At 51.6% G+C, this 18,834-nt stretch overlaps 1 protein-coding gene and 1 long non-coding RNA gene across 2 annotated transcripts in view; one reads left to right on the top strand and one right to left on the bottom strand.

Annotated features, from left to right (window-relative positions):
• The window catches only part of RIN3 (Ras and Rab interactor 3), a 101,817-nt gene extending 88,794 nt beyond the window's left edge, over nucleotides 1–13,023 (bottom strand). The window contains exon 1 of the mRNA XM_015599747.2: nucleotides 11,603–13,023. Within this exon, the coding sequence (XP_015455233.1) occupies nucleotides 11,603–11,658 (56 nt within the window). The 5' untranslated portion in view covers nucleotides 11,659–13,023. The remainder of the gene's footprint in view (nucleotides 1–11,602) is intronic.
• A 5,305-nt stretch (nucleotides 13,024–18,328) lies between these two features.
• The window catches only part of LOC112473641, a 9,767-nt gene continuing 9,261 nt past the window's right edge, over nucleotides 18,329–18,834 (top strand). The window contains exon 1 of the long non-coding RNA XR_003044078.1: nucleotides 18,329–18,509. This is a non-coding gene — a long non-coding RNA (uncharacterized LOC112473641). The remainder of the gene's footprint in view (nucleotides 18,510–18,834) is intronic.

The following is an 18,834-nucleotide window of genomic DNA, read 5'->3' as shown; positions in this document are numbered from 1 at the left end:
ATAATAATGATAATAATAATTAAAACAATTTGGAACTTTGAAAAAGAAAGGGTCTCGTTAAGGACATTTCAGATGTGGAAGTGAGCTGGGTTCTGTACCAGCAGATCTGGAGAACTCTTTCTTGTCTTGGCAAAGATTGTACATTGTAAGTCATTTCCCTTCTAGAATCTCTCTCAAAGAGATATTTTTGTAAAATGCAAATAAAGTTTAATGGACAAAGATGTTCACTGCAATGTGACTTGCAGTCGTCCAAAACTGGAAAAAATCAAATGGTAAACAATACCGCTTGTCACATGCCTGTCTCTTCCCCTGTCCTAACTCTATGTTCCAGTGTTAGTCATGTCTACTGTTGTGTACCCAGGCCGAGTACAAAATAGGCATTCATTAAAAATTTTTTAATGATGGAGTGGTTCAGGAAATATTAGTACTATATGAAAATGTCAATATTCAACCATTTTTGGCCTACAAAAAAAAAAAAGCAATTTTAGATGTTCAATCTAATCTGTACTCTGGGATAATAGATCTGTAAAGATATAGTTGCACTTGTCAAAATGATGCATGGACAAAAGCACTCACTGGGTTCATTGGAGGACTGTCCTTCATGGGGAAAAGATTGGAAACAACCTAAATGTACATCATAAAGGCACCAGGTAAGTAAGTGGATACTATGTATAACTGCTAAAGAAAAAGAAAAGAAAGAGAAAGTTCCCTGTGCGCTGACATGGAAGGATTCCAGGATATGCGATTAAGTGACAAAAGTACAGAACAGGAAGCACACTCTGCTCCCTTGTTGGGAAAAAAAAAAAAGAAGAATTACTTGTATTTGCATAAAGAAGACACAAGAAACTAGTAACTAGTGGGGCAGGCATGGGAAGAGGCACATGGGGGACAAAGTTGGGAAAACTTTTCCAGTGTATGTCTTTTATCTTTAGTTATATTTTTATCTTGAATCCTGTGAATGTATTACCTACTCGAAATCAATTAATAATGTTTCCAGAACTTCCTCAGTGCTAGGCATTGCTCTGCTTTGCATCTATTCACTAAGTTCATCCTGTAAAACGACCCTATGAGATAACTCTGGTTATCATTCTTATTTTACAGGGCGGGGGGTGGGGAGGGAACTGAGACCCAGAGAAGCTAAACCGATCATTAAGGCTGCAGAATTAGTAAGTGGCAGAGCTGGGATTTGAACCCTGTCAGTCTCCGAGGTCATGTTCTTAACCACTCTGCCAAATCCTCACTAAGTTCATCCTGTAAAACGACCCTATGAGATAACTCTGGTTATCATTCTTATTTTACAGGGCGGGGGGTGGGGAGGGAACTGAGACCCAGAGAAGCTAAACCGATCATTAAGGCTGCAGAATTAGTAAGTGGCAGAGCTGGGATTTGAACCCTGTCAGTCTCCGAGTTCATGTTCTTAACCACTCTCCAGATGCCTGCTTATAAGAGTAAACATTAAACAATACAAACGTACAATATGACATTAAAGGAATGGAAGGGTAGATCTTGTTCATGGAGTAGAAGACTTAATACTGTCCAGGTATGAACTCTATACAAACTGGTCTACAGAATCAGTTCAATGAAAATCCCAAAGGTGTTCTGTGAAGAGGCACATGGAGGTGCAAAGGGCTAAGAATGTCCAAGACGAACATGAAGAAGGGGGTAGGATTTGGTCTGCCAGATATTAAGTCCTGCTATAAAGCTACAGTGATTAAGATGGTGTGGTATTGGTACAGGGACAGACACGTAGGTCAGTGGACTAGAATAGTCCAGAAATAGTCACTTGATTTATGTGTGGTCACAGCAGGACGTTGAGGGATGGACAGTCTTTGCAACATAATGTGCTGAGACAACTGGGTATCCACATGGGAAAAAAACAAACTTGACCCCTTTTCCACAACTTATTCAAAAATCTGTTCTAGGAAGACTCTGTCCTGATGTAAATGTGAAAAGCAAAACAAAAAGGCTTTTGGAAGAAAATAAAGAATATCTTCATAATCTGATGGAAGAGTCTTCTGTTTAAGTACACACACACACACACACACACACACACACACACACACACACACACACCTCTTAAAAGAAGACGGATAATTTATCTGCATCAAAAATTCCTCCAGACACCATTCACAGAATGAAAGTCAAGGCCTGAGTGGGAGAAGACATTTGTAACACACATAACCAACAAAGGGCTCAGACCCAGACTATACACGGAACTTCTACACACCAATAAGGAAAACACAAGAGAACAAATAGAAAAACGGGCAAGAGTCTTGAACTGGCCCATCACACAGAGGATATCCAAATGAACGGCAAGCGTACGAGAAGATTCTCAACTGCATGAGGAAGCAGGGAATCTGTAATTAAAACGGCAAGAGCCCATGAGAATGGCTCTCGCGACGACTAATACCACCGAGGACCGGGGAAGACACGCGGTACGTGGAGAAACCGGAATGCTCCTGCTCTGCCAGCGGGGGATGTCAGTGGGTCCAACAGTGGTGGTTCATTTCGGGAGTAAGTGGTTTCTTTCTGCTTCTTTACAGCCCGTACATTCCAAACTTTTACACAGAGTGTGTACTATTATGAAAATCAGAAAATAATGGGTGACCATGACAGGGGAAACAATAAAGATGGAAGAATAGATGTCTAGGAGCAAGTCTTCGATTTGTGTGTCTGGGTCTCTCCCTCACGGACAACATGATGGAAATTGCTGGAGCTTCCAAGATCACGGTAGCCCCCGTCAGGCTGTACCTCAGCCACCCCGGACAAACCAAGGGGGAAGGACCTCCGTCCCTAGGGAGCAAACCTTTTTCCAAAAATCCCCTTACCTGTGGCCCATTTACCTTCTCTGACCTCAGTTTCCTCATCTGGAAAAAAAGGGGAAAAACCACCCTCATACCCATAGGGACAAGTAGCTGGGCGGATCAGACAGGATTGTGTGTAAGGAGAAGTGGAAACCAGACAGACGTAAATACATAAAACAAGACCAAAGGAATCAGACTGATTCCCAAAATTATTTTTCAGCTGGTAAGCTTTTCCCAATTTATGATCTAGTCTGTGGTGTCCAAAAGAACTGTGTGCCATGATGCAAATGTGTTATGTCTGCACTATCCAGTGTGGTCACCATTAGCTGCCCGTGGCCACGGAGCGCTTGAAACATGGCTAGTGCGGCTGTTACTTCATTTTAAGTAATTCGCTTTGTGAAATAGCTACGTGCGGCTCGTGGCTAACGCACTGCGTCATCCAGTACATTACATTTTATATCGTTTCGATCTTTGCGGCGTGTGTGAATTCGTGTACTCTGTGTGGGGCTTGTTTTTAATTAGGAAGAAAGAATAAAAGAAATAAGATAAAAGGAAAACTGTAGGTGCACAGAGTCTCATCGCCATTAGCCATCACTCTGGGAAAGGAGGTTCTGCTCTGGCTCATCTGGTCCGGTGCTTGTACGCAGTTCCCCTCAGGAGCTGCCCCACGAGGCTGGCTGCAGGTCAAGGCCCTTTTCAGGTCGGGCTTTTGGCTTTTGCGCGTGGACCCCAGCCCGGTCCTCCCTGGGCTTCACTCTGCAGGGCCCCCGGAGGCCTTGCCCACTTTCCTTCCACTGCTGCTGCCTTCTCTTCCCCAGGGATGGACCACACTCAGAAACAGAAGGCTCAGAGGCCTCTGGGGAGAAGTGTCCCTTGTCCCAACTGGCCTCCCTCCCTCCAGGAGCACCCGTGACTGTGGCAGCCCACATGTCCCACTGTGACCCCAGCCTCTGGCCCTGCCTGTTGCTCACTCAGTGGTTCCCCATCGTCTGGGAGAAAAGGGAAGGAGACCACAGCTCTCTCCTCCCCACCTGACGCTGCGGCTGAAGAGGGACAGGCGAGAGGGGAGAGCAGCAGCCTCGTGGTGGACGTGACTCACCCCTGCAGGGGAGGCAAGGGGCCTCCGGGCCCTCACTCCGGCCCCCCCTGCTGGATCCCTGCTCACGTTTCTCTTTTCCTTGCCCTTGGCATCTGGGGGCCTGACTTCCACTCTGAGCCTGGCCTCTCAGTGTCTGCGAAATGAGACTGAGAACAGTACAGGCCCCAGAGGGTTGTCGCGAGGAGCTTAACCGTGGCTGGATACATGGTCAACGTGGATGTTATTCATCCTGGGCATCTCCGACTGGTCAGAAGACGCTTTGCCCTGGCAAGGGAGCCAAGGTCTATGCTAACCTCTTCCACAGGCTTGCTGTGTGTCCTTGGGCAAGTGTCCCTCCTTCTCTGGGCCTCAGTGCTCTCGGAACAACACTCACACCCCACTACTTCAGAGGGTGGCTGGAAAGGTAACACATGACAATAGCTGTGTGGGGCATGCTTTGACAAAGTGAACCCCCATTTCTAAACTGGAGCTGGGGGTCAGGCCCAGAGCCGGCTCAGGGGCCACGCGAAGTGCGGTTCCTGGCAGCGGCCCTCCCCTGGGCACAGGCTGCGGACGCCAGGCTCGACTTGCACCTTGCAGGAAACTACTGCAGCGTCACACTCCTCCCACCCCTGGTGACACTGAGTCACCCTGCAACCCACCTAACAGTTGTGGTGACCACATTTCCTCCACTGGGGGATGAGCCGTCATGCGCACACACTGCTTGTCAGGGGCAGCCTCCTGGGCCCAGGCCCGCCTCACAAAACAAGGTGGGCGCCCGCCCCTGCCTGAAATCCCACGCTCGGGGCAGCGTCCCTTTTAGGTTTTTGTTCCCTGTTACCATGGATGTCTCCTGCCCCGTCAGACTCTACAGTGTACACTCAGGCCCTAGCGTGAAGGAAGCCACTGGTGCTATGTTTTCAAGAGCGAGAGGCTGGAGGAAGTGAGGACACTGGCTCATTAACTTTGGGCGGCATCAGGAGAGAGTAAGGAGCTGTCAGGAGCAGCGTTGAGGCGTGACAGGTGTGCTCCTCCCACCCAGGTTAAAACGTCTCCCAGAGACTCCAGGCACAGGGGTTCTAGGGTGGGACTTGGCCAGCAGAAGACAAAGGAGAAACAAGGGACGGGGTGGGATGTCACCCCTCAGTGGCACTCAGAAGGTTAGGGGAGGGTCCCAGGATGCCGGCGTACCTGGATCAGGGGAGCGGCAGGGCCCTGCAACCTTGGGATGCAACACAGGGAGTTCTGGGCCTAAGGACAAAGGCTCTAGACTCAGATAAATCGGATTCGGGTCCTGGCTCTGTCCCCGATCGTGGGGGGCCTTCCGTGGCCTCAGGTGCATGTCAGAAGATTCAAATTTTTTATCACTCTGCCATGTCTGCAAATGACTCCTGAAGCACTATGATTTGGGGTAACAAATAAATGTTATCGAATAGACAAATCTGCAAATACTGAATCTGTAGATAATGACGGTCCCTTCATTAGGCTGGCACCAATCATGGCCACCTGTACATGAATCCTGGTCTCAGAGCGAGGCTCTCCATCAGACACTGGGAGCTTCTGGACATTTAACCAGGACCCTCAACACCTCTCCCCGTGGAGCCCAGCTCACCAATGACCAGTTAGCTGCTGATGCTGCTTGGGCTGCCACCTCGGTTAGTTCTTATCAAAGGCAGAAGATATATTTTGGAGGGCAAGAGTGAAAGAGAAGGATGATATTTGTGGTAGATAGGGGAGCCTCTATCTACCAGCCCCCAAACCTGGGGGTGACCTGAGAGCCACTCACCTGGGCCTCCTTTCACTGCGTCATGAGCAGGTCACGCAGTCATGAAGAGCCTACTGTGTGCGGGCTGCTGTGCCACATGCTGCTCCGCTCAGAGCCTGGCACACAGTGGGACTCCGTATCTCTGCTCCATGAGAACGGAGGAAGCAATGATCAAACGGGGCAAGGAGCCAGCTCAAGGTCTCTCAGCCAGGGAGGGTAGACCTGGGACAGGGGTCCAATCAGGGTGCATCCGCAGCCCCGCAGAGCCACAAGAGGCCCCGCAAACTGGCTCACAGCTAAAGGGGCGAGTGGAGTAGACAAGAGGGTGTGGAGCGGGGGGCCCTTCGCAGCATCGTGGATCATGGCCAAACACCAAGTACGTGTCAGACTGTTCAAGCTCCTTCCATGGACTAGTGTAATACAATAGCTTTATGAGTTAGGAATTATCAGCATCCCTGTTTTACAGATGAGCACACTGAGGCACGGAACGCAGTGTGCGCCCTTGACAGTTTGCTCCAGGGCCCACATCCCTAACCACTACGCTGTACTGTTCCACCTCTCAACGTCCACATGTCCAGAGAGCCACACAGAGACACGGTAGCCATCCTGGGGAGCCTGGGGAGATGGAGGGCGAGCGAGCAGGAGGCAACAAAGGTGGCCTCTTTGCTACTATGGCCCACACCCAACCCAGCATGTGCTTCTGTCCCCTCTGCCTCGGATGTACCCCAGCGGGCTCACTTCTTCCCATCCCCATTGCCAAGACCCTAGTCCAGGCCACCATCACCGTCTGCCCAGACTCTTGCAGCAGCCTCCTTCTGGCCTCCCCACATGACCCCCTCACCCCATGCCCTTCTTCACACGGCGACCTGAATGCAAGCCAGCCCCTGTGGTTCCCTACGCAAAAATCTATACCCTACACACAAACGTCTGTAGTAATCACCCAAAACTGGAAACAACCCAAATGTGCCTCCGCAGACGAACAGATAAACAAACTGCGATGCATCGCACCACACTGAGACGCGCCACACACACGGATCCCTGTGGTGTTTAGCTAAGTGAAAGGAGCCAGATCCGCAAGGCAGCATTCACATGGCAGAACGTAAGGACGAAGAAGGAATGAGTGATTGCCAGGGTTTGGGGCTGACTTACAAAGGGCACAGGGGGATTTTGGAGGGGGGCGGAACTGTTCTAAACCTTGATGGTGGTGGTAGTTACACAACCGTCTCTGTTTGCCAAAATGGGTAGAACTGTACACTCGGAAGGGTGAATTTTAGTCTATGTAAATTTTAGCTTGTTGAGGGTTGAATTATGTCTCCCGAAAAGATATGTTTAAGTCTTAACCCCCAGGACCTCAGAATGTGACCTTATATGGAAATAGGGTCCTTGCAGATGTAATTAGTTAAAATGAGGTCATGCCTGAGTAGGGCGGGCCCTAATCCAATATGATGGTGTCCTTATAAGAAGAGAAGAAACTGAGAGACAGACACACAGGGAGAAGACAGTCATGTGACAATGGAGGCAGAGACGGGGTGATGCAGCTGCAAGACAAGGAGACCTAAGGATTGATTGCCTGGGGAGGAGGCAAAGAAGGATTCCGCCCAGAGTCTCAGACGGAACACGGCCCAGCTGCCACATTGTCTTCGGACTCCCAGCCACCAGAACTGTGAGAGGATAAATTTCTGTCGTTTAAGTGTTCCAGTTTGTGCTACCTTTTTATAGTGGTCCTAGGAAACTAATACATATATCAGTTTTTAAAACGTAGGAACAAACTTGTTTCAATCTCTTGGCCTTCAGGATATAGCCTAAGAGCCTCTGCTGGTTGGTCCCCTCTCCTGCGCATCCCATCCACCCCCATCCACACAGAGTGCAAACGTCAGGCACACCGAGCCTGCAGCAACCCCTCACCTTCCCCACACGCACACCTGACATCAAACACAGCTTGGAAAGAGAACGAAATTTCTGTCGCCTCTTTTGCTTCTCTCTCAGCCAGGTGCTTTTGTGCAGTGAAAAACCTGTACAACTGTATGCAACAGCCTTGGAGGCTTGATAGCCTGGAAGGCTTTTTGCAGGAGTAGAGGTGGGGCATGTGTGCTTAATCCCTGAGGCAGGGAAGAGCTCAGTACTTTCCAGAGGCTGGAGGGAGGGGCAGCCAGTGAAGGCCGAAGTGCCTGTCCCTTCCGTCTCTGGTACCTCAAGCATGGGAGTGGCCTAGGTATTTGCACAGAACCTTGGGAAGAGCCTGGCTCCAGCTATGAGACCTCAGGCCAACCAGTTCCCCTCTCTTAGCCACAGACTCATCTGTGAGCAGGGGCTGGATTAGGGGGTCTACAGAGCAAAACTGATCTCTGACATCTGACGATGCTAGAGTTAGGGATGAGGCCTGCTTTGCCCTGTAGAAAGAAGACCGCTGACTGTCTTTCAAACCTCTTCAAGGGGTACTTGCTCAGCATCTCAAGAGAGCCCACCCTGCTCAATCCCTGGTCACACCATGGGCCTCTTGGACGCAGCTCCAAGGACCCCTCCATGCCCAGGTGTGATCTTGGGCTGTGGGAGGGCACCTCAGAGCAAGCTCTTACAGGCTCCAAATGAGCCTGTACTATCCCTGGAATGGGGAAGTCCAGACCCAAACACATCAGGACAAACCTTGACCAAGGCCAAGCAGAGAGGCAAAGTGACCACTCAAGACCTCCAGTGGGCAGTGGTCATCGCAAACCTGGCCTGGTACCCAGCAAGTGCTTGATAAAGAGGCAGTGAATGAATGAATGAATGAATGCAGCCAGCAGGGACACAGGCACTGTTCAGATCGAGCCCTAGCCTTTCTAGTGCCAGCGTGGTGGGGGACCTAGCCTCGGAAGGAGCTGCAGAACATCAGCCAGGGAGGGCTAGCCCAGGAAAGTTCTCCATCTAACACACAGATGGGGACACTGAGGCTGAGGGAAGCGACATGGTGGCCACGCCCACCAATATTTAGCCCTGTTAAAGCACAGAATTTGAAAGTCAGAGCTCGAACCAGAATAACCAGTCTGAAGCTTCTAGTAAAATCTAAAGCTCACAAACATCCAATGTGCAAAAAATGTTTGCCATCTAGTCTTTGAAATAAGAGCCTTAGTCACTGCAAAAGTGACTCTCTTCTCTCCTCCTCTCCCACCTCCACTAGGAAATAAACTTGCAGGTAGCCCTAACTTGCAGGTAGCAGGTAACACAGCTTTAGTATTTCTGGCATATAACCCGGTGCTATGGGACAAGAGATAAAACTTTCTGTGTTAGTTAGGATTAAGTTTGCCTAAAAGTGACAGAAAACCTACTATAACAGTGATTTAAATAAGATAGTTATGTATTTCTCTTTCATATAAAAGTCTGGATAAGTAGTACATGGCTGGGATGATGTTCCAACCTGTCTCGAACCCTTACTGTATTGCTGCTACACCCTGTATAGCTTCCATTCTTAAGTTCACGTCTGAGTCCAAAATGGCTGCTTCAACTCCAGCCATTACATCTGCAGTCCAGACAACAAAAGAGAGAAGAAAGAGAAAGAGATATTTGTTCTCTTTAAGGACATATCCAAGCAAATTGCACCCCTTACTTATATTTCACTGTCCTGAACTTAATCACATAGCCACATCTAGCTGCAAGGAAAATGAAAAGTGTTTAGCTAAAATTTATACCAACTAAAATTCAGGCGCCAACCATCAGGCTCTGCCTCACTGTGGAACTCAAATACTTTAGGATGGTGATAGATCTCAAGGAAATAGTCCCAAATCTTAGACCACAAAAGTGTTCAGGAGCTTTATTTAAAATAGAGGGGACTTGGAAAGAAGTCGACACATGTCTACCACTTACTCCAATCATTAAAATGATCATAATATGATGAAGCCACCAAAGATGGTAGGTAGGTAACATATGTCCTCAGTATGGCATGTAGAGACGCATAGAGGAAATAACACCCAGTGAAAAAAGAGGAACATAAATTAACATGTACACACAGATCAAAACTGTGCATACAAAGATCGAGATTCAGTAAACATGCAGCTGGACTGGGTACAGCTTCAAAGACGTTAATATGTTTGATATTTTAAATTTCACTATTTTTGTAGGTCTGCGTGTGAACTTTTTCAGGTATATATATATATTTTTGGAAGATCAACAGTGCACACACGCAAACACACACACATCCCTGACATATACAAGTAACAGCCCCCAACTGGTCTCACAGCCCAAACAGCTAACATCCTCTTATGTAACCATGGCAACAACTCTGTGAGGCAGGGATTGTGTCTTCACTTGGCAGAGGAGGAGGAGAAAGGTGACCTAGCAGATACAGGTGCAGTGACTTGCCCAGGATTGCCCCGCTCTGAGTGGGAGAGCAGACTTGTGGTCTTCACCACCATGAGAAAACCCAAACTCTTCCACCTGCGGCCAGGTGGGCCTCAACAGCTTTCTAGACCCACCACACACAGAACCTTCTTCCCTGTCCCCAAACCAGGCCCTTCTGGGCTCCCACACACAATTTGTTATTCCCTACTTCCCCGCATTGTGCTTTTCTCCTATCTGAGATATCTTTCTCTGCACATGCCTGATTCCAGCTATTAAAATCCTACTCATCCTTCAAGACCCAATTCAGATGCCACCTCTGCCAGGGGGTCCTTCCTGCTCACCACGGCCAAGTGTAAATGGAGCCTCAGCATATGTTTATATAGTGCCCTGTACTTTAATTATGTGCATATTTCTCTTATTTTCCCTAGTAAACCGTAAACTCCTACACGTCCAAAATATGTTTGGTAAATGGATGGATGGGTGGGTGGGTGAGGATGCATGAGAAAGACATTCATTGAGAAAAGAATCAATGAATGTATTTTAGATGGATGCTCTGTCAAAAATGTCAAGAGCGGAAAGAGGCAAGCATAATAAATGCTGTCATCGGTTGCCATCGGTAGAGAGCTAAGTCCTCAGTTTGAATTGCAGTATCCCTAGAGAAATCTGCAGTATCGACCTCTGACACTGATTGAGATTAAGGAAGCTGGAGACATGGAGGTCGGGGAAAGAGGTCCCCAGTGAATTCCTCCTTGACAGCTTGCTCTGTTAACCAGGGATCACCAAACTGCATTTCAGATGCAAAGTCCTGCATTTCTTTTGTTTCTGCAAGTGGGTGAAGAAGCATGCTTATTGACCCGGGGAACAGTGGAGTCCTGGGATAATCTGCGCAGGAGGGAGGGTTCTCTGCGACCATGTGGTCCCCTCTCCCTCTGCTGAGCTGTCCCTCTCCTCCCATTCTCCTCTTTCCGTCTTCAGAAAACAGGCTCTTTGTTCAGCCCTGACACCTCGTATGGAATGTCAGTCATGGAGTGAGGCTGGTGTTTGGCTTTTGAAGTCCCATCTCTTAACTAGAGAATAAAAAGTTCTTGGCTTTGATAAAGATCCCAGAGACAGCGACAAAATGGGGGCCACCTTTGTGGAAGGAAATGTCCCATAGGAGAGCCCAGTAGGGCAGCCTCTCACCAACCGGCTCATAGGCCCCACCCTGGCCTCCTTAGCTCCCCTGGGCTCCAGGTTGTGGGTGGAGCCAGCTTCTGGGGAAGCTGTCACTGTGCCCAGGCTGGGGCTGAGACTGCAGGGGGCCTTGCCCTCAGCCTGGCGCAGTTACCCCATAGGATGTGGCCTGAGTGTGTGCTGCAGCGGTGTGTACAGCCAGTGACAGGTCTTGACCACAACCGCTCCCCAGGCCTTCTCTTCTGAAAGGGAACCGACATTTCAAAGCAAGCGGATTCATGCTTTCAGACATGTGCAGACCGGGGCAGGGACCTCCCGAGGAGCTGCTGGCAAGATGGAGGCGAGAGGCTTTGCCATCACTTTCGAAGTTCTTGACCACCAGAGCTGTTTCAGGCCCTGGGGTAGCCTCCTCCCAGCGCTTTCCCCCTACCCCCACCCGCCCCCCGCCCGCCCCGTGGAGAGATGTACCTGAGGCTGCACACAGGGTTTTCCGGCAGGCAGGGAGAGCCAGAGGCAATGGCCATGACTGCGGTTTCCAGGTTCTTCTATCGAAGATCTAAGGCTGACAGCCACACAGGTGTGGGGAGTCAGTAAGGCCCTCCCCGCCACCCTGTGGGCACCCAGGCTGAGGGAAGGGGCTGGTTTCACAGTATAACAGTGTGTGTGTGTGTGTGTGTGTGTGTGTGTGTGTGTGTGTGCGCGCAGTGGGAGGAGGCACACGGTGTCCTCAGCTGCCCCCGCCTGCACAGGGACACAGGGATGGGCTGGTCTTCTGGGGGCATCACTGGGTGTGCTGTGGGGAGGCCCCACTCGCCTGGCAGGGAGCCCCTTCCTTCAGCTTGGTGCCTGTGTGGTCCTCCCTTGCAGGGCCTTCCCTTGGTACCCATTCCCCCTGCCCCGACGGCAGCAGCCTTCACAGGCAGGATCCACACCACGTGAGGCTGTCCGAGATCCCAACAGCTCCCTCACCAAATGGCCAGAGGAGGCTCCCGCTCACAGACCAGGCACACCCAGAGAGGCTGTTCTCCCGTAACCTTCCCAGCTCACCATCCAGCCTGCCAGGTAGTTCTGCCAGGAAGCCAGGGGCCTTTCCCCAAAGCAGACTCCCTAAAACGACACTTTTTTTCAAAACTAGTTTTTCAAAAATAAACCCGCAACAGTGAAAACACAGTTCCCTCCAGGCACTTAGTCAGGGCAATGACCCAGAAGTCTCCTTTCTGGGTCTTTGTTTCTTATGAAAGTACACCTGCACTTTCTAGACTGTTCCACAGGCTGCCCTTCCAGGCTTCAGGAGGACGAGCGCTGCATCATCTCTGAATGGCGCTACAACCCCCTGGAGTCAACTGTTGCTTTAGGATACCAGCTTCTGCTGCCTGCTGGCCAGGAACTCGGGGAATCACTGAATGTCAGACCGAACAGATCACTGAGTTCATTTCAATGGGGAAACTGAGGCCCAGAGAGGAAGAAACTTGCTTCCTAGACTATAATCCCAAATCACCAGAGGGGACCTTAAAGATATCCTCCAGTCCCACTGATGCCCTACAGCAAGTAAGTCCCCAAGCATCTTCCAGATCGGCACAGGACGCACAGGACGGTACAATTAGGCGGACTCTAATTGCCAGGCAGATGGCAGGGACAGGACGGTGCAGGGACGTGGGGACAAAACGGATAAATCCCACTTAAGGACTGGAGCACTGTTCCTCAGATTCTCCTTCGGTAACCTTTTATTTTGCCAAAAAGACATTAAAAACCAACCGTCTCCATCAACTTACCCAATCATTTCATAAAAGAAAAGAGGCTTCATACGGCAATAAGACCTAATCTCAGCAAGAAGGACGGCTCTGCTCAGAAAAGATTGTTCGTCAGCCTTGGCTGATATGCATGCCACGCCCACCACACACACACACACACACACACACACACACACACACACACACAACAACGACAACAACACCATTACTTTCCTAGGTTCTCAGTGGACCACAGACCGGCATTTGGGACCCACTGACTCAGCCAGGGTTCCCCCAGAACCTGCACATCCAGCAAAATCCATTCTTTCAGCCAAGAATGCAGTATGCGTTTGTGAGCTGGCTTCACCTTCTCCCAGCCTCTGTCCCAGAGAAGCGAGGGGAGCTCAGCCGGGGAGGATACAATGAAGGCAGTGGGGCTATGTTGGGTCCCTACTCAATTTCCTGGGTGGCTGGCCACCCTCCATGCTCCAGACTGAGGGAGGGCTGCGGTGGCCCCGGGGGGCTTGCCACCCGCTGCAGAAGGGGAGCCGGGTTCCTCGCCGCCCAGGCCTGGGCAACTCCTCTGGGGCCCCACCTTGCAAATAGTTCCAGAAGTTCACAAGAGAGACACAAGAGAGAAGGCTGTGAGGTGATTTTTAAAATCCCATTTAGTTTATCAGCATCCTCAAGCATTTATTGAGTACCAACTGTGTGCAGGACAGAAAGATATGAAGCTAAAAGATCTGATCGCTTTTATTTGGAAGTTTATAATCTAAACAAAGCATGATGTTAAAGGGTTTTTCGCTTCTCTAAAATTGCTAGGCAAATAAATAGTTCATGCAAAAGTTTTCTGAGTATTCATAAAGGAGAAATATCTGTGAACTGGTGTGGAAGGAAGGCTTCCTGGAGGAGGTGGCAGCATCGTGGGCAAAGGTGGGGAGGCTGCGGCAGTTCTGCATGTCAGGGACGGAAAAAGTGAAGCTGTGCACTGGCTTCATGCAGGACTGGAGTGGGACATGGAGGGCAGGGAGTTCTTGAGGGGTCTTTTAAATATGAGATCATGGCACCTAAAGGTGATTAGGGGACCATGGGAGGGATGTTCATCTTTCCTTGCCTGGCCTGAGGTACCTCAATAGCAGCTGGAGCAGCTGCGTTCTGTGATTTTCACACCACCAGTGGGGCTTATTTGGGGTGGGGGTTGGGGGGATGGAGAAGAGATCGATAATTTAGAAAAGTCATTAAAGTTGCGGTTTTCATCTTTAGCTCCACTATTAAAGAAAACACCCACGTTTTGGACACCGCTAGGTCGTAAGATAAATTGCAGTTTCAGGGTAATAGCCGCATCAGATGAAAGTTCTAGAGCTGGCTGTCAGAGCAGCACCGTGAGCTGACTTGCCAAGAACAAGATGGCTCCTGGCCCCTCACTCCCTTCTAGAGGTAACTCCGTAATGGAGGGCCGATTGGGGGGCAATGAGAAGTTTGGGTTCTTTTTCAGTCACTTCCCCCATATCGGGGCTCTTTTAGGCACAAAGATGCCCCCAAGCCCCTGGAGTAGGCCCCGTGGGTTCCCCCTTCTTATTCTTGCCATTTTCCATCAGTCTTTCCCAGGCCAACGCTCGCCTTCCTCATTCCCTCAAACCCCGTTACCTGATAATGGGGTGCAGACTCCCCCTCTCTCCCTTCCAGATCCCACGCCACACTCTCTCACCTCCAAGCCTTTGCTCAGGTGCTTCTCTCCCCTGAGCCTGTCCCCTCCTCCACATTTCTGCCTACCCGGTTCTGCTCGATCGTCCCTGCCTGGATGATGGGAGCTGAGGGGACCGAGGGGATGAGTCTCACTCAAGGGGGAATCACTTAGTGACAGTGGAATCTGCGCGGGGCGGGTAGGATGGCGTCTGTGGTTGTCTGCCACGTGCGCTTTCCTGTCCTTTGCGCTGACATCATGGCTGGGAGGTACCACAGGGCCGCTCAGGTCTCTGTCTGCAAAATGGAGCTCCGGGGAGGCTCGCCCTTCAAAAGTCACATTTGTTCCTGGCTGGCTTCTGTGTTTGATTTCTCGATCTCCTGGATTAAAATGCTGGTGTCCCTGTAACATTTTAAGCTTGCAACACTTGCTGCCTCAGAAAAGATCACTAAACGGGGCTCCAGGCCCAGGATAGGGCTTATCAGTGGTGGGGGAGATGGGAAGGAGGGCCGCGGGGACAAGCGTGCAGAGACTCCCACATCCCAAGTAGGCTTCGTGCCCCCACGCCCTGTACTCCTTCCTGCTTCCCAGGGAGTACACTGGGGCTTCTCAAGGCCCAGGAATACAGGCGTGAGCTGCTGAGGTAATGCCCCATTGCCCATGGGCCAGAGTCTCTTAAGGTCTGGAAGGGGGTGGTCCCCCAGCTGAGTGCCAACCAGAACCACCTAGGAGCATTAGCCCCTGAAAGCAAGGAGGCCCAGGCCAGTGGGCAGAGCTGGAGCTGGCAGCTGGGACTCTGCATTCATCACTGGTTCCTGCTCTGGGTGGGCCCCACCTCGGAAGAACCCTCTGTCTTAGACATTGGAGTTGTTGAGTGGGTCACCTCAAGGCGTTCAGTGGGACCCTTGCATTAGGTCAGGCGTGAGACAGAAAGCCAGGGCTCTCCCACATCCTGGGGCCTTGCCCAAGCGGCCCCTTGCACGGCCCAGGCTTAGGGGCCCTGAGTTCTAGACCCAGCTCCACCTCCAGCTCCCAAGACCTCAGCTGAGGCACTTCGTCTTTGAGGGTCTCCATCTCCTTGTCATTAAATTAGGGGATTGAATTAGGTCTGTGATGACGACATTTTTTCCAAAAGTGGAATCCTTTTTCAAATGGCATCTTAAGCAGACCCTCAGTTTATCCAACATATGAAAGCGTGGGCTCTGAGCACTCAGGGACCCTCCACGGAGTTCGGCATCCGGCCCCGTACCCGTCACGGCTTCGCCAGAGTCATCCTCAACGCCGCTCTCTCTCCCCCGTCACCTCCAATCCACCAGCACCTCCTGCGGCTCCAGCTTCTCACATCTCCACTCCCCCTCGGTTCCGGCCACCAGCCCTCTCCCCCCCCGCGCCACGGCAGTAACCTGCCCGCGGGCTTCCCCGCTTCTGCTTCTATTTCCCCTCCTGTCTGGCCTCAGTACAGCCCCAAACCAAGTCAGGTCGCCCTCCTGTGCGCACCCCACCCATGGCCCCTGGCTCCCTCAGAGCAGTCCCCAAAGCCTTCCCCGACCCGACCAGCCTTCTCCTGTCCTCATCTCCCACACGCCACTCCAACCTCGCGGGCCTCGCAGTTCCCGACAGGTCAACCACATCCCTTTCTGCATCTTCTCCTAGGAATGCCAGCTGCAAGCAGGCAGGAGTTTGGTTTAATGCTGGGCCCCCCCGCCTCCATCTAATGCAGACACTTGATAAGCAGCCTGTCTGCATTTTCTTTCTCTCCAGCCGACTTCTTCAACAAGTAGACAGAGCTTGCTTGCCAAGATCCTCACACTCCTATTCTGAGGAGCTGACACTCAGGTGACACCATCCTAGCCCCTGGGGAGTGAGAGTGGGTGACATTCCCATAGCTGTCTGAACTCTCAATATCCATCTCCCGCCAGCAAAGAGGAGGCTTTGCGAGGTAAGAGTGGACAGCCGAACTCAACCGAGGACCCGGGACCCAGCCGGGTATGGGGGTGGCGTGGGGGTGGGGAGCTCATAGATGCTTGCTCCTCATCATCCTTGTAATGCAGGTGTGCAGCCCAGGGAACAAGGGATGCGGGAGGTGCACCTGAGAACTGCCTTCCAGCACTTGAGAGTCAAGAAGGGTTGGGCTCCTGAGGGAGAACAGCATCTCAAATGGTAGAAGTTAGAGGGAGGCAGGCCGCAACTCAAGCTTGGGAATTCCTTTCTTAGATATCTATCTGCCCGTCAGAAGGGTTGGCGCAGTGGCGGCGAGCTCTGTCACTGGAGGTATGCAAGGACCTTTCAGGAATGTTGTCAAAGGTATTCCTGTACCAGGTACAAGGTTAAATGAAATGCTGTCTAGGAACCCTTCCAATCCAAAAGATCCTCTTAAATAAAGCGGCATTTTCAGCAACGGACCAATATTCATTTAACAGGATGGGCCAGGAACTGCTCTAAGAAGGCCTGAGCTGGTTAACTCATCCAATCCTTGTAACAATCCTATCAGTAGGTGTTATTATTACCCCATCGACAGCTGAGGCAAAGGCTAGGTCTTTTGTTCAAGGTTAAACTGCCGGCAAACAGAGAGATTGCACTAAAAAAATTGATAGCAATAATACCAACAATAAGAGTTTTTACCCTAAGGCAAAGGAGCAATATCCTCTTCATGCATTATCTCATTTAATCCTTAAAACAACCATAAGGAGTAGTTACTACTACTTGCCCTCATTTTATAGGTCAGTAAACTGAGGCAGAGAAATGTTGAATAACTGGCCCAATAATGAACAAAGAAAGGGAAGAGGAAGTGAGTCAGGCTAGGTCATCCCTGGGGGGAAATGGGAATTGGAAAGGTCAGGATACCTTCCTCCCAGAAAAAAAGCCCCTCTTCTCACCAGAAAAATAAAATAAAACACCTCCTGGCAGGCTTTACCCTGCAATATTGGGTGTGGCAGATACTTGTTCTTGGGGCGCCCTGTCCCCAAAGTAATTCCCGGTTCCTCCCACTGGATGGCATTTGTCTTTCCAGAGGTCACTTCCAAGGGAAAACATGCGTGTAGAATTTCCGGACTGGGGCGGCGATGGGGGTGGGGCGGGGAGAAGGGAAGCATTCAGATCTAAATGAACTTAAGGGCCCTCCAAGCAACCCCTCCCACCAGAGTGGGAGCCAGTCACCTCCACTGCCCCCCAATTCGGGATTGCATAAGATCGGCCCAATCCTCCCGTTTCGCAGAGCGAACCACCGAGGCCCTGCGAGCTGAGGTCACGGAGCGAGGCCAGGTAGCGGCTGCGTGTCCAGCACAGAAGTAGGCCCCGGGACTTTTAAACCAAAAACCCTGAATGGCGCTCCCAGAGGCGCCCATCAACCTTGGCATCCAGAAAGGTTCTAAGAGTTTTTCCCAAGAAACTGCCTGCGGACTGGACGCTCCTGGAAGCTCTCCCAGGAATCCCTCTGGGCTGGGAGGGGGGAGGAAGAGACCCTGGCGGGGCAAGCTCAGAGCACTGTGGGGGTAGGGGACAGGGGACATTAAATTAGACACTAGAAACCCCCGTTCGTAAACCGGTTCGGCTTCACGCACGCCCTCCAAGCTGCGCCTTCTCCCCAGGGATGCCGCAGGCCACGCTCAGCCGGAACGCGCCTGGTCCTTCCCCAAGCATCAGGCGTGCCCACGGCCGGTCCGAAGGTCACGGTCCCCGGACCCGCCAGAGGAGCGGGGGAGGGGATTCCGGTGTGTCCTCAGTCTAGGCAGGTTGGTCAGCTGCCGGGCGGCGGGCGCCCGAAGTTGCGGGGACCCCGGCTCCCCACCCACCCCACGTCTTGCCCGGCGCCGACGCGGGAGGACGCGCGGGGACAAAGGCAGAGCGGTGGGTGCGGGAGGCCAGAGACGCGCCGCTCGCTGGTATTTGCATCCAAAGTTCAGGCGGGACAGGAGCCCGGGGACCAGCCACGTCCGCAGCCCCTGCGCCCCGGCTCTGACAGGTAGGGATGCCCTTCTTGCACCCGCCCGCCACGCCGCCAAACTTCGAGGGCTGGTTTTTCAGAGAGCGACCTCTGGGCTTGAAAGTTTAGCCAAATCTTCGGGTCCTGCAAGTCACCAGAGCCGCCCCCCTTCCGCGCAGAACCGGGGTCTGGCCTTGGCGGTAGCCAGGGGCTCCGTCTCAGCCTGACACCCCGAGGTCCCGCAGCCAGGGCTCCTCCCGGAGCTCCGAGCACTCTCGGGGTGGGGGGTGGGGTGGGGAAGTGGGGTGAGACGGCCAGGACACGGAGGAACTGGGGTCCGGGGACACCCAGGGAGGAGGGGGCG

This window comes from Pteropus alecto, unplaced genomic scaffold, assembly GCF_000325575.1.
Source record: "Pteropus alecto unplaced genomic scaffold, ASM32557v1 scaffold8, whole genome shotgun sequence".
In the NCBI taxonomy this organism is placed as follows: Eukaryota; Metazoa; Chordata; class Mammalia; order Chiroptera; family Pteropodidae; genus Pteropus; species Pteropus alecto.
The sequence above is the reverse complement of the archived record's forward strand: the minus strand, read 5'-3'. Positions and strand labels throughout refer to the sequence as shown.